This window comes from Solenopsis invicta, chromosome 1 (genome assembly GCF_016802725.1).
Source record: "Solenopsis invicta isolate M01_SB chromosome 1, UNIL_Sinv_3.0, whole genome shotgun sequence".
Taxonomy (NCBI): domain Eukaryota; kingdom Metazoa; phylum Arthropoda; class Insecta; order Hymenoptera; family Formicidae; genus Solenopsis; species Solenopsis invicta.
The window spans coordinates 18,950,480-18,967,091 of record NC_052664.1 but is presented as its reverse complement, the minus strand read 5'-3'; the positions used below and the strand labels follow the sequence as shown (position 1 = coordinate 18,967,091).

General features: G+C 37.0%; 1 protein-coding gene across 4 annotated transcripts in view; it reads right to left on the bottom strand.

Annotated features, from left to right (window-relative positions):
* The window catches only part of LOC105201231 (protein phosphatase Slingshot homolog 2), a 138,730-nt gene that overhangs the window by 64,207 nt on the left and 57,911 nt on the right, over positions 1–16,612 (bottom strand). For 3 of the 4 annotated variants that reach the window (XM_026132856.2, XM_026132854.2, XM_026132857.2), the window contains one exon: positions 7,563–7,722. In XM_026132856.2, coding sequence (XP_025988641.1) covers positions 7,563–7,722 — 160 coding nt within the window. Of the gene's footprint in view, positions 1–7,562; positions 7,723–13,932; positions 15,979–16,612 lie in introns of those variants that run through there. The other variant, XM_039459712.1, reaches the window with a different exon arrangement.

Genomic DNA, 16,612 nt, shown 5'->3' with positions numbered 1-16,612 from the left:
GTCACTTAAGACCGCGGAATGGCATGAAATAATAACGCACGATACGTAACGACGATCGCGTGTTCCTAGAGAGTTAAGGTTACGTTAGCGGCATCATAAGTGATTTATCACTACGACAATTTGCATCGCGGCAGGAGGAACGCAACTACTGCAACGCAAGTAGCCGACAAGTGTATCCGGTGCAGTGGCGCAAACATTTTTTTGTTAAACGATCATCAACTAAACGAGTACAGATGCACAATATTATATCTTGGTGCTAAAAGGGCCAATGTCCAAAATTCGATTTATATATATTAATGAACTCTAAATGAGAGCCACTATTATTGTAAAAAGAACCAATGTCCTTCTGTAAGTTCCGTAAATTCTCAACGCTAAATTTGAAATTACACCTCTCTCTTTTTATTACCTAAATTTTGATAAAAGTAAAGTGATAAACAATTATTCTCCGTTTACATTTAAAATGTATTTTTAAACTTGTTAAAATCTATGGAAATTATTGCATACATCATTAACTTAATTTTTACTAATACAACTATATAATATATAGTTCATTAATGTGTATAACTCGAATTTGGCAATTTTGTACATTAGCTCTTTTAACGCCAAGGTACAGATATATCAATGATATATAAAGAAATAATTTTGGATATACATATTATGAATTCGCTTGACAACATGAATATTGTATTAAATATTTAATAATAAAATATTTGTGGAGCTATTAAAAATAATTTTAATTACTATTAAATGAGAAGCAAAAGTATTTGCAAAAGTGAATATAAAGGTATTTGAGTATGGTACTCGAATCGTGATGTTAACAATAGAGTAGATCCTAAAGGATTTTCCGTTTTTGCGATTTATCATCATTATAAAAGTGATTTGATATTTCAAGTACAATTTTAATTTATTTGAAGTGAATTAAGTGTGCATCATGAAATATCTATTTTAATTAAGTGCGTGCGCACTGTAAAGTAATGATAAATGAAAGAATTGATATTGATTCTGAAATCGATAATCTTATCATCCAACAGTGTCTCAACTTTGAAAAACCATACATGAAAAAAGCGTTTGTCATCACTTATGTTAATCATCGACGTGGAATTTCTTTCTTTCTTTTTCTTCTCCTCTCGGAATCGTCATTTTCGTCTCGCTTCTCATTGATATGCTTTCACTGAAAGCTTTGAGCTGTCAGACATTCGATACTACTGCACGATAGCTCAGTACGTTCACTGAAACAACCCTGGTGTACCGGTACCACACGCGTCGGACACCGATCGAGATGGGCGACGATCGATTGTTCCAAGGGCCGAGCAAGAGAACGAGGCAGAGAAAAGCCGAGCGACGAACGATATATTATGTCGCTCGAGGGATTGGCGCGTTTATCGCGCCGACACGCACACACGCGCACACACACACACACACACACACACACACACAAACAAACACACACACACACACACATTTCTCTAGTCTCTTTCGTTCGGCCGCAGGAGGATGAACACGGCGAATTGCTTAAACTACCGAGAAGCGAGATGACAGTGCAAGGCCCGAGCGTTTTGCCTTTGCGAGGCTCGTGCATCCTTGCGTTGCGCTCTCCTATCTTACGGCGCGATTTATACCGCGCCGTAAAGGTCAGAATCATGAGCTTGCGATTTCGCTGCTTTATTCGCCTCCTCCGCGTATACAGTATTAACCGCTTGCGGGTCCAAGCGATTTTAACCGCTCTCCGTATTTATCTCCCTTCGCCGCCGCCGCGAAGGTAAACGGCCGCACACGGAGTGTGTGTATCGAAGCTACTTATTGTTAAAACACCGAATTCGCCTTTGTTCGTCGAGACGAGTTTCACGTTTTCATACCCAACGTCGAATCCTTGTATCGCGTGGCGCGCACCGCAAGTTAAGTAGACTCACGCAGGTACATTTGTATGCCGTTCGCTTTTGTTGCGATTCTCTGAAACTGTATTCCCGAATATGCGGAGTCTATCTACACATTCGCTAAAGAAACTGTGAAAGAAAGTTTAGACATAAACTGTATATTATTCATCGAGCGCACTGAAGTCTCTGAATATAAAAACCTTTATATCACGTTTCTTTCTGTGTCGGACGTTACTGTGTCGCACAAAATAAAAATGTTTACGTGTAAAGTCGCCAATACCGGCATCCCATTTTGTTTCTGGATAATATTTCTTAAACAAAAGCTAGAAGTAAGACTTTGAAAACTAGAAAGTATCTTTTATCAGAAGGTATACTCGTTTTTATAATACTATTTCGTATTTTGTAACAATTAATGTTTTTGCATCATAATTCAAAAAGTCTGAAAATATTGGTACCTTAGAATTCAGACAATGTTTCACAGAGAAATAGTTAACTGTAAATTAATAATCTAAGTAATAAAATATATTTTTATGCGTTAGACAAGGTTTATAAAATTAAAAAGAATTGAACCTTTTCACTTCATACGTTTTCTTTTTTTTGGTACGTTATTAATAGATCTGTTGCATCCGACAACATTTTTTCTACCTTGAGGTATTAATTAAAGAAAATATGAACAAACTCATGAAATTGTTATCTATCAAAATTGTATTTAATTGAAGATTTCGTAGTTATAATCTTCTAATTTTCATAGGAAGGTGGTTTGCTTTACGCTGCATCGATTTTATGTTTCAACCCGCATTACGAAGAAAATATAAAAGAAAAAAGTATAAACAAAATTTTAGGAAGCTACAAACATATAAAATGGTGTAATATTATCAATAATATACCCACTACAGTTTCAACTATGCAATTTACAAGAGAAAATCATGCAAATTTTATTTTTATTTTTCAAGAATTTATTTTTAACAGATTTCATATATGTGTGTGTGTGTGTGTGTGTGTGTGTGTGTGTGTGTGTGTGTGTGTGCATGTACAAAGTATGGATTTTTATTTCCTTAATTATCTGAGCAGATCATTTTTATTAGTACACAGTAAAAAATAAATTGTCCCAGAAAGTCCACTCTAAATTTTAAGTTAAAATTATTTTAACTTAACTTTTGAGTTATTTTAACTTAAAATTTAGAGTGGACTTTCTGAGACAATTTAGACTTTCTGAGATATAAAAATGTTAAATTAGCATTTTATTTTTTTACTGTGTATCAATACAGTGCAATATATATAGTATGTAGTTTCCGAATAATACGGGGCTGCTTTAAAAGGGGTGTGCTAGTATTGGCGACTTTATTACGATACGATAGAAACGTATTCATTATAAAAATCGTGCTATTATTTGAGCGGAAATCACCTTTTTCAACAGTCGACACCTGTGCATGAGATACACGCCTGTGAAATTATTATGAATCGCTGCATTAAAATGCAGAGAATGTCGATTACCTTCGCTCGCCTCTAGCTCAGATACCTACAATTTTCTTACGCCGCTGGATTGACACCGATAAGAAATCCGCGTCAGTTGTTTTCAGTTCAGAACTTCCGCCGATCGGTATCGAGACGCGAGCGGAAACTGACAATGAGCTAAGCTCGCCCTTGACCTCAGCCGTCCAAAACCTGTCGAATCGCGCGAGGAAGGTACCCGATAACCCGTCCCGTGTCCCCTCGCCCCTCACCGTTGCGCTAAAGGAGAACGAGCCGAAGTCTTTTCGAACCGGGTCAGGGATCTCTTCTAGCGCGGCTTACTTTTTCTAGAGCTAGCTGCTCGCCTCCGATCTGGAACGCGAGCTCGTGTCAAAGGTAAAGGCGAATTTACCGTTGGCCGTTCACTCTTGACGGCCGATCGTGCCGAATACATCCCGCACAGAGTGAAAGAAGCCCGCGTAAACAATGCGGCTGCAAAAAGCATGGTCATCCAGGCTGAACGATGAAAGAAGTAGTCGTTCTCTACTTTCGCCCAAATTGGACGATCATGCGAGATGAATCACGTTCCTTCGCACGATCATATCCCGAGTGAGAATATTTTGCACGTATAAAAATTAAATTTATTCAAATTACGCGATTCAAGATTAAATCGTTACATGAATTTCGTAACCGATGCTTGTAAACGAAAAAAAAAAAATCATTCGTACGTGTTTAATTTGCGAAAAATTAATATTTAAGTTGAATATTTTAATTGAATTACAATAATATTTTTGACTCGCTAAATTTCTCGGATTGTACAGCAAGATATTAAACTATTGTAGATTAATCTAAAGGTAATATATTTAATCCCGGAATATATTTAAATATATTTAAACTTAAGACCCGGAATACTCAATCATGAATATTCTGTATCCGACAGATTTCTATCCATGGAAGTTTTTCGATAAATTTCAAAGATATTTAAATCATTTTTTAAATACATTTAAAAAAAGAACATTTGCTCTAGAAACTTGAAAGTATGTTTATGAACTTTTGGAGATTTTTTTAAACTACTTTATTTAGAGAGAGAGAGAGAGAGAGAGAGAGAGAGAGAGATGAGAAAGTGATTCAGCTTGAGATGCTCATGATTGTGCCGACAAAATATCCTTTTTCACATTATACCATAAGGATGTAAAAAAAAAAAAAAAGAATTTACGTTTTATTTTAATTCTCGAGATAATCCGAAGAATTCGTGAGAACGTGAGCTAATTCGACACGATATCTTTCTAAAGAAAAAAAAGGACGATTAACTCTTACGATTTATTCATCGAGAAATGGACCGTGTCTTCCCTGCGATTATCGATTCGATTGTATTCACAACGGCGAAACCCGCAATCGCCTTTCCCTTATTCGCGCACCGACCGGAAGCGCTCGTTGCTCATCGGCCGCGACCTCAAATGCGTCGCCTTCGCTGCGACGACGATGACGACGATGACGACGAAGACGACGAAGACAACAACAACGACAACGACGACGACGACGACGATGTGGGTCGCACTTAGCCCACTTCGCTGACAGTCCCAAGTCGCGACATCATCGCTTCGGTCGACTCGAGGCAATCCCACGTGGAAAATTCCAGGTCGCGATCGCGCGGTAGACAGCGCGGTGCGCGCTTTCAGGATCGTAGCCGCCTCTCTTATCTCTTATCGACCCGACGACTGACTGCAAATCGAATCAGACAATGTTTCCGCTGCCGCCGGAAAACTATCCGTCAAATGCGATACGAGCTTAGAAATTTTCATATTTAAAGGAATTGAGAGAAGACTCAAACGCTTCAATAATAAAAAAAAGCTAGAATTAACTGTAATACTCGTTAAATTTTGCTAGCAATTATAATTTTTAATAAATTTTAATAAAAATACGGATCATCTAGCAACACACATGCTCAACTTCGTTTAGCATTATTCAATTCTGATCAAATTTGCATTAAGGATGTCATAACTGGATCTTACAATTAGTACTGAAATAACGTTTCTTGTGTGATTTTAATTACAATTTCTAATTCTCTCGAACTGTGTGCCGTTCGAATTGAACCAGAATTATAATATCATGAAATTAAATTATAATACCACTGATTCATCCCGAAAACCGTAAGGATCAGTAGTATTTATTTCAATTTGTTTCAATTTAATTTCGTGATATTACAATTCTGATTAAATTTAAGAACTGTGTTTGAAACCAAAAGTAATATCACACAGTTCGAGAGAATTAAAAATTGTATGTAAAATCACACAAAAACGTTATTTCAGTACTAAAATCTGGCTGAGCGTTTAGGCTTTGTCAATTTATTTGTATTTTCACATATCGGTCGATATTATTTTTAAATAACTCTTAAATCAATAAGAGGATTGTGCTACAATTTTACACTCAAACGTAATATTAGAATATTCTATAAAATTTGTATATCTTTGGTAATGATTTATAAGATATGACGCATGCAATCTTAATGCAATAGAACAGTGGCAAAGAAAACTACTACTCTATTGCTTAATTGTTGCTTCTATTTTATTTCGGATGTTATTTAAAACATCTTTACGTGCTCAAACCGATCTCTGGTATCAATTTATCCTCGGAAAACAGACGGAGCTCTTGTAACAGTTTTCTGACATTCGGCATGAAACGTTGTGAGATATATCTCAAATACTTTTGCTAGATAGAGAAAGACTGCACGCACGTCTTGAACGTACCTCACGTGAGAACGCATTGTTCAGAGCGGTTGTGGATATATTACTTGAGGATCTCCGACGGAAATATTACAGGCTATGCGGAACTTCCTCGTACAGAGTAGAATAACGGCAGAATCGCTTCCGTGCTGTCCATAAAGGAAATTAAAGTCCCTATGTCTCAAGGGAAAAGAAGTTCCGCGACTTGCTAATTATCAGACGCGCCAAGGAAAGGTGAAGTGCATTAATTAACCCCCACGGGCATTAATTACGTAGCGTACGCGTTTATTTCACAGCGCGATTAATAAAAAGTAAGAGTTTATGGATTGTTATGAGAATCCGGCGGCTTCTGATTACACTGAAATTCGCACCACGCGAATCTTCGACATGCAAAAACAATTTTGTATTTTCATGCCGAGTCACGTAAACTCGAATCTCCGCGTCTGTCGCACATGCTTTTAAAAAGCGTGTATCATCACTAAGAAATCTCTTTGATTAAAGCGTTGGGAATGAGAGATTGATCTTCATATTTGCGAGAAATAACAAAAGCTAAAGATTGAACTCAAAAAGTTTCTGTCGGATTTATAAGCATGCACTACTTTCATCGATTGAACTTTTCCGATTAATTTACTCGGTTCTACTTGTCTCGATTATATGTTGTACAGACTACATTAAAACGCAAAAAAAAAAGGATCGGCTTGCAAAATCACGTATTATGTCGGAGCACGTTTCAAGATAATAGCGATTGCCAACTTCCTCGCCCCGTACAAGACTGCGCGACGGCAGGTAGAGTGTGTAACCCCCCGAGTTATATGCTTGCTTGTTTACACGATTCCGACGAGTTCCTCGCGGTGTCTTGGCGGCGGCCGAGCGGAATTGTAAGCCGCTGTAATTCGAGAATTCTCGGCGCGCTCGGACTGAGCGAGCGAGCGAGCGAGCGATGCGAGAGCTGCCAATTTCGCGAACGCGCGAAATAATTGGGGACACACGGTTCGTCCGCGTCTCAAGGAAAACACGCCGAAACACGCGCGCGAAATTATCCCGCGATCCGAGTCGTAAATCGCGCGCGAGGCGGCGGCGGCGACGGTACAAACGCGAAAACCCCGTGACGAGACCACGCGCCGTTCTGCAGCGCGAAACATCGAAACCGTTGCCAATTTGCAATTGCCAATTCTCGGAATCGGAAATATTTTTAGTATCCGCGTAACAGTCGCGCTTTATGCGATGCGTTCGAACGCGGCTGCTTCCCTCGATACGGTAATCTTCACGGTACCGTGTGAGATATATTTTTGAGATACATTCGATAATCTTCACGCTATTTTAGGAAGACAAATCGATGCAGTTGTGGTACAAGACGAATTTTACGGTATTAGAGAGAGAGAGAGAGAGAGAGAGAGAGAGAGAGAGAGAGAGAGAGAGAGAGAGAGAGAGAGAGAGAGTTTACACCACAAGAAAATTACGTGTGATTGTCTTAAATAAAAAGACGTTTGTTTAAAAAATTCTTTGTACTCACCATCTTCAGAGTCTCCTCGGGCCTCAACAGGTAGAACATAGACTGTAAGTGCTGCTGGATATCGCATCCTGCCGCCGAGACTCGCCTCGAGGGGCGAGCCCTTTCGTTCGGCGGTAAAACCAGGGCTGCGCCCTTGCCCGCAAAGTAACATTCGCTCAGACTGCAAAAATAACAAACAATAAACACTTCAATAAAGTATTCTGATAATTCAATCGCAAACAAGATCGCGATAATCGTACGCAATGTATAACGGTGTTTTATAAATGCACAATAATTGAAATACGTAAAAAGACAAAAAATTGTAATGGATTAAAAGTCATGTGATCGAGATAATATTCAACTTTAACTTTTCGTCCTCCGGTCCAACCGGAGATTTAAAAAAAAAATGAAAAATGTTTGAGGTCAAACAACTGCACGGAAAGAACAATTTTACTGCTCTAAAAATTTAGCTAGATACAGATCAGAAAATAATTTTACGTTGGACCATCAAAATAATTATGTAGATAGAGAATTAGAATGCGCCCAAGCATGATAATGTTGCTGCAAGCAATTTCGACATCCTAGCAACCAAGTTAAACATCCGATACAATTTTTTTTAACGGACCGACATAATTATTTTCAGACCTCTATTTCGGCAAAATTGTTCTTTCTTTGTGTGAAATCGTATTCTGGAACGTTGGAAGAATGTACCAGAATTTTTCAGATTTTTTAGAGCCCAAAATCCTTTCAATAACATTACCAGGTACTTGATTGAACTATAGAAAAGCAGCGAAAAAAATGTTGAATCACGGAAGGTTAATTAAGGAGGGGTTCTTTTGTTTTAATAATCTATTAATCAAGAAGTATAGACTGACAAATCTAGAAAAATTATCGATATAAACATATGCAATTATAATTAATATATAAAAATAATTAATTGATTAGCAGATTTTTTTTAAACAATAAAAAAATATTCAACATGCTGTTGACATTTTTTAAATTCAATATAAAAATAAAATTATATTATCAATTTTTGATAATTAAAAAAAAATTCGATTCAATAATAGCATTCAATCTACGTGGGAAGATTTAAAAGACCTCACAAGACTGACAAGTCTAGAAAAATTATCGCACTTTTATCTCGATGCGATGTAGATATAATGCATTTCTTTTATATTAAATCGGTGAGAAGCGTTAAGTATCAAGTTCAAGGAACGTTCAGGAAATCGATACGCGTTGATAAGGGAACAAATTAGAACTTCTGGCGCAGCGCGCTAGTTCCAGACAGCTGTCGATTTTAATCTTCCGCATCAAGATAACTGAAGTACTAATTGCTTTACTCGTGTGCTCAGCTGATTTTGTGGCCACTGCAATTAGCGGATTGTCGAGTTAATTAATTGAGTATTACGTGATCAAAACCGATACGAGACCGATGCGAAATCGGCGAATGTATTATTGAAGCATTCGAAAAGTGCACGTTTAACACAAGTGTGCGATAGAAGCGATTGCAATTTTTTATTTTCAATCATCTCACGGTTGAAAATAATTCGTGCGCGTATAGACATAAATAAACCGTTTTGACCAAAGTGATATTTCCAAAATAGTGACAAAGAAAATATTAGAGATAAAATCGCGATATTTTATATCGCGTTAAAACCATTTTGGCTTTACTATGTCACTAGTAGCCACGTTAACCGACATCGTCGCCAATTAGCTCACTTTAATGAGGCACTCGCTTGGAATACAATTAGAAATAGTTATGCGGGATCGTTTGAGAAGAAATGCGGCGCTTCGCGGTGCATCGACCAAGCAAGATCGCTCCATGAGAACAGGCCTAATCTACAAATCGAATCTAGCGTGTACAACGCGCGCATACGAAAGATAATTCGCAAGAGGTCGACGCACCGCCACGTTCAGCCAGTAGTTCCTCCTCCCGCAAACGTTATTTCACATGTTTCACCCGTAAATTAACGTCGCTCGAACGCTTTATTACATTTACGCCGCGCTTCATCATTATCGCCAGCGATTGCTCTCTCCGTGCCTTAGTGTAATGAGATTGAGCGTCTTTCCACGCACTCGCGCACGCATAGAATCTCTTCCACGACAACAATCACGTGTCTAAATCAGGTGTGTGCGTGCGTACATGCATTGTGATTACGCCGGCGCGGCGGTGCCATTTTCTCATGGTAAGTAAACCGTCACACATTTTCATATGATAATGGCCACTGACCAGACGACGCATATGCCATTGAGAATACGCCAGCTTCCGCTATCGTGCGCCACAATAGGAAGTTTCTCCGCTGAGATTTTACCACAGAATTTATAAATATACGCGATGATGCTCTTGCATTGCCTTATATCGCAATATTTATACAGTGTGCGAATAATTGTCTCTGTGCGATCGCATACGTAACGTTACACTAAAATTACATCTCGTAATTGATCCCATTGTCCTTACTGCTCTTGAGACATAAATAAGTATGAGATATAATTTGTGTTAATAGAAAACGCGTACGATTTTCACATTTGAATATTAGATAATATAATTTCCTGTTTCTCGCACACAAATTACATTAAATATAAATTAAACAATGTGGAAAAAAAAAAATTAAAATATTAAAGGATCAGCGGGGGCATAAGAATGAAAATTAAAAACAATTATACAAACCAAAGTCAGGAAGCATCAACTATAGTGAAGGTTGGAGGTTGGATCTTAGTGCCTAAATATTATTTTATATGAAAATTTTAAATATATTTTCGCAATTAACGCTTTACAGATTTTAAGGTATTGACAGTATCGTTATTAAATCGATGATATTATTTCTAGCTTCCATTTATTGATTGCGTTTCAAAAACAATGTTAGGTGTGCAGTTTATAAAAACTGAAAATGTATTTACACAAAATGTAATATAATATTGGGCACCAATATCCAGCCTCGATCGTAGTTTACTTACTCATTTGTGTGATTACACTTAAACGGTCTAGCTTAAATTATTGTTGCTTAAAAAGAATTAATTTTAATGTAAATGACATTATAAATTTTTACTCTGGACTTTGAACCGCAACATTTTTCTGAAAGTCACACGTGTGCATAAATTTTCGCTTTGCCGATAAGAATCATATTAGTGCATTCGGTTTGAACGGATGGATGGAACCAGTATTTTTCCTCTACAAAGATGGAATTATCCTCATATCGCTTCCAGATTAAAATCATAAATGTACTATATCAATGATAATCACGATGAAAACGACGATGATAAATGAGCAAATCTTCGCCGGGAAATGAATCTCTCTATCTCCGTCAAAATCGGCAGATCGATGTTTAATGCCTCTCTCTAATTATGTTATATCGAGAGCCACGACGATACTTTCACACGACCGGATTACCTTACCGTGACGCGGCTCAATTATGCGCACGAGCTTATTAACAAATTGGGCCAAGTCAATCTCACTCGACATTCTCTTAATATTCACTGTAGAGCCGATCAGATCGGCCGCCTAGGTTATTAGTCCATTCGGTAGCCTCGCATAGTCTACATATAGATTGAATTATCAATTAAGCGAGGTACACAGGATGCCGCAGAAATGATGGAAAGTAAACTTGGAGCGTTCCTAAACTTGAAGTACTCGTGTTTAGCGGAAACATTGAAGGACGTGAGAGGACTTTTCGTAATTTCAGATTCAATAACAGATATTTTATCAAACCGCAAGTTAAAACAATCAAAGTAAAGACATTGAATAGATAGTATTGATGAGAATGTTTAGTTGTGCAATTTATTGTTAATTATTGTTAACACCCAGATGCCTAGTATTGATTAAAAATAATAACGAAACCAATGTTAAAAAATAAAAATTAATTTGTTTTTTTTTTGTAGTATTAGATTATATTGAAAAGCAGTTTGAACATTCTAATGTTAATTATTACTACCTATCTAACATTAACATACAATTTAAGTTATTCTAAAAACACATTTTACTGTTGATTATTTCAAAGTGGAAATTAAGTGCACGAGACATAATTGGGAGACAACCCCAAAAGCAAGAGAAAAAGCTGGACATACGTCCAAAAATGCATAATTTTCAAATTATAACTTCTATATTGAAATTTGAAAATACTTTGTTTTCAAATTTTTTCGTTAAAATTAAAAAAATGGTTTTAATGAGTTTTATAACATAATTAAAGTAAAATCAAAATTGGGAGTTGTCTTAGCACTACTCTGGCTGCACGTGGAAATACAGTTCATTCAATATTCCTTGGCAGAGAAATGTATTTCTAAATCAATATTGAAAAATGTTTGATAATAATAATCAAGTCCAGATGATAATCACTAAGTTTTAATGTTAAAATAATTTCAATTAAATTTCGGTTAATATAACAAAATGTTTAGTAATATTTAGTAACCATTTAGCAGTCGATTGGTTACTATTAATGCTTAGTCACTATTAATGTTACTAAATATTACGAAGTACTTTGGTTACATTAATCATTTAATTGAAATTATTTCACCAAAGCTTGATTATTATCAAACTTTTTTTTCAGCGTTTATAACAACATTTTTTCTTGTTTTTGGGTCCCGAGCGATTGATCTCCACTTTTGAAACATTCTGTACAAATAAAAATTAAATTAATTTTTTTTTTATGAAAAGATACATATCCCAGCAACTTGACCATCGTCTAATTATAGCCCTATATCACATGTCTAACAGTCTTCCTGTTTTCTTCCCAATATCTTAAAAAAAACAGGGTCGCTCGCGATAAACTTCGAGGATCGCGATCTTAGAGCAAAGGAAAAACAATTACACTACATGGCTAGTAATTTATAGTTTTTTGACGATTTTATAACGATTGAATATAATATTTATTATCCGACGGTTTTATAATAGTTGTAATTTTATCATAAAAAATTATCGCAAGGTTTCACGTTTATCCCAGTGTCGGCCAATTACCGCGACCGATCTTAATTATGAAAGAAGTTTCGCGACACACGATCGCCTTATGCACACTCCACATTCGCAGTCGCATTCGCGCGCGCGAACGTTTGTGTGCAAAAGTAAGCGAGCGAACAATTCGCAGAACGTTAAGCAGGCTCATAGCGAGCATCGCGCGAAGACACGTTGCGTCGTAAACGTAGTTTACAATGCATTTTACAGCGATACCCGGCCACGCTTTTTACAGCCAGCCGCTGGCTAGCACGGAATTTCGCCCTGGTCGCTGTTAAAGATTTTCAAGGCTGCAAACTGTTCGGCGCTTTATTACGATAGACGCGCGGCACGTACGCGCGCAGCGGCCCGTTCGACCGCGCGCGGCGCATAACTGCATAATTAACGAGAATGATCGGCCAAATAAATTGCGACGGCCAGCACAAATAACGCCGGCGCGTCTGATCTCGAGCTGGAATAAGGGGAAACCAACACGCGCATCGAGAGAACGTTTTAAGTATCGTCGCTGGCACGAATGCACATCGGTGCTCACTATTTTAATACACGCATACAGCACGGGAATATTCCATTATAAATATCAAAGTCATTAGAGAATACCCCGAACTTTAAATATCTCATGATAAATTAGGATAAGAAATCAAAAGATTTTTTTCAGAATCTAAGATCTCAATTAAATTTGTTATAAAAAGTATTTTACAATATCTAAATATTTTATGTTTTTGTTAATATTACTGTTAATTACTATAAAAGAAAACGTTTTGTATAAAAATTAAAACAAGATAGCATTTTTGTTGCACTTCTGAATGTTCAAAAAGGAATAAAAACTGAACATATAAGACACAAAATATCAACATGTAGCATTTATGTATATTTCGAATATAAATTTATGTTAAAAATGTCTAATCGAGATATAATAATCAGTTGTAAACAAAATTTACCTTGTTAATTTTATGAAAAATATATATTTAACCTAATCATTTTTTTACGATCATCCGTTTGAATCGTGCATCATATTATTCTCTATCTTTTCTCTATCTTTCTCTAGCTGAAATATTCAAGAGATTTGTAATATATTCAGAGAAAAATATATTTAGTAAATATTTGATTAGTACTTTCCGAATACTTATTTATTAAAATTTACTAATTTTTCTCTCAGTGAATACACGAGACAATAATTGTTGATTTGATATTAATTTTTTTCTGCGACTACAGTCATTGTCTCAATAAAAAAAAAAGGAGCTGTTTCCATAACTAGCACCAAAGCAAATTCTTTTGTCGTCGACAATAGAATAGAATACCGGGGGTATTTACAGCAACAGCTGACGCTGCTGTGGATAAATCGGAATAAAACCATCTCGAGGCATCTGCGCGGAGGTAGCAGAACGGTGAAAAGAATTAATCTTCAGGCGGGGAGGGGACCCATCTTTGCTCTAACAAAACGATCTTTACCTGTCGACGTAGCCGTCGTTCAGGTATATGGCCGGTACCCCTGCGTTGGATGCTGCAGGGGCGTTCCCCTCAGGATTCTCCGTAATGGCGCACTCGAGAAAGGACGATAACTACAGAGATCGATCACCCGGATTTCTCGCTGTACTCCGAATACTTCGTCTTCGTCGCGCGAGGTTTTCAATACTCGGTAAAGTCACGATGCTCACGATGCTCACGACGAAAGAGATCGGCAGCCTCTCAGAAATAAATAATTCCTCTCGCTTCTAAATAGGTTTGCTATAATCGTCGCGAGAGAAGCTCGCCGATGTCGTCGACCGATAATCCCGAGACAATTCCATGCGCGGTTGAAGAAACGTTCGTTTATTAGCGCGGAAAATAATTCTCTCCTGCAAACAGCTCGATATCCGATAATCGCTCGCGGAGAAGGAGAGTGCTCACTCTTGCATGCGTGCATGCGATTAGGCAGAGAACCGACGGGATACTGAAATCATTTCTCGGGGATTTAAGCCAGAACCAAATGACGATACGTGGGCGGATCTCCGCGCGCGGAGACCCGCCGCACGCCGGAACACTTCGCCCGCATGCCAGTTATATCGGCTGGACGTATTATTAGCGCCCGCGAAGAGAGACCGTCGTCCCTCCTTATTACATACGTATTTGCATTAGGACACGAGAGAAATTCGTGGAAATCGCGAGAAATGCGCCCATAGAGCACGAGTCCCTCGGTTACATGTTTATCACGCGAATCTGAGATGATTTCGTCTTGTCCTAGGGTTTCGTGTTCCCTACGTGCGTATTCTGTACTTTTAAGCCTGATCTACAAGCTTTTTGCTTCCTATTTCTTGCTTTTTGCCTCTTGCTTTCTTGTCTCTTCGCGCACTGTTTTACCGACAATCGTGTTTTTTGTCACGTGCTTCTTGTCTTTTCTGAAGTTCGTCAAATTTTATCTCGGACAACAAAGACAAAAAAAAACATGTGTTGGTTAGATTAAATACGACCACGGTATCGTGGCGAATCAAACATAGTCTGATAAAGAATATGTTTGATAAAGAAAATGAAGCTGAGATACAAGTAAACAAAGCTTTTGGCGAATTGTTTGCCAATTTTGTGCAGAAAAATCCTTGCCTTTTGCGCATGACGATGTTTCTCGGCTTCGTGTGACAAAAATACAAAAAACAAGGAAACAAAAAGCAGAAAGCACGAGACAAAAAGCAAAAGGGGCAAGACAAAACGCAAAGAGCAGATTGTAGATCAGACTTTAGAATTGGAAGAAACTGCTTCTCAATATCGCCGCGACTGTTGATGTAAATAATTACCACCTATTTAATTTGCATTCTCCGGTAAAAGTTGTACAATTTGACGTAAGGTTAACAGACCTATGTCAGCCACAGCGGTTTCTTAGTGCTGAATAATAATTTTTAATTTTTACAATCTCCAATTTATTCAAACTGCGCGCCGCACATTCGTCGAACTTGAAACGCACTCGTGAAGCTGGAATACGTAATGTCAATGCTTACAAGCATCTATAAAATCCCCTCTCCCCCTCCCCGGAAAAATCGTAAAGAGTTTTATTGCAAAAAAATAACACATTATCATTCAGTGCTGAGAACCGCAGTAACTGAGGCCTGATAACCTTATGTTTATTTCATCAGTCCGACGTGGCTTATTGTACAATTTTATTGGCCCACATTTCAAATACGCAAGATCTCATTTCTCGGTATAACCCCGAGTTAAAATTTTACTTCCACTTTCGATCTCAGCTAGACCTTTTGAGCTCATAGCTTAAGCCTCAAAATGATAGTTATCGGAAAATTTCCCACTTTAAAGTTAAAAAAAGGTTTATTTCTTAGAGCCTCTTAAAATTCTCCACAGAGATCCTATTGTAATTAATAGGTTCACAAAATCGGAGACTTATTTGAGTGTTTAAAGTATGCAAATAGGCGTAAAAGATTCAAGGTAGAGATAACTGAGGTTGAAAGTAGAAATAAAATTTCGACTCGTACCCAGAGAAGTTTCTTCGAGTAAAAAAAATTGAATTGAATCAAAGAAATTTGTGCATTTCTAAACAGTTAAGGAAAAGTTTATTTAATTCGATGATTTTTATTGGAATTAAAGAAATAATTTGGTAGTGTAACACAAATCTTTTATAAATGAAAGAAACATATGTTTAAAATCAAAACAACTAAATTATTTCTTACATTTCTGTCAGTACTCTTTTTGAATTAAAATATTATTTATTTAAATTAAACAAATTTAAATTCAATAATTTAAATAAATAATTTATTTGCTTAGAAACAGGCTAATAATGTTATTTCTTAAAATCCAGTGAATTTTTATTTTTCTCAAAAGTATTTTCACTTCAACTTAAAATCAAGTTAAAGAAACAAATTTCATCAATCTAAACATAACTTTCTCTGTGAGTGCGGGACAAGAATTTCTTCAAAAGTTCAGATTCAAGAAACACTTTTGACAGCATCAATACCAATCTTTTCGAACAATGTGTAATAATAATACATTATTTGTTAATTTATTATTATGATTTTTATGTTCCACAACAGTGCGTGTGTCGTCGTAAAACAATGCATATTGACGATTTACGAGATTCATCGAAGTCACGAGACGATAATACGTGGTACCGTACGTCGAGGTAAATAACGTTTATGTAAATAAGGTTTATGTT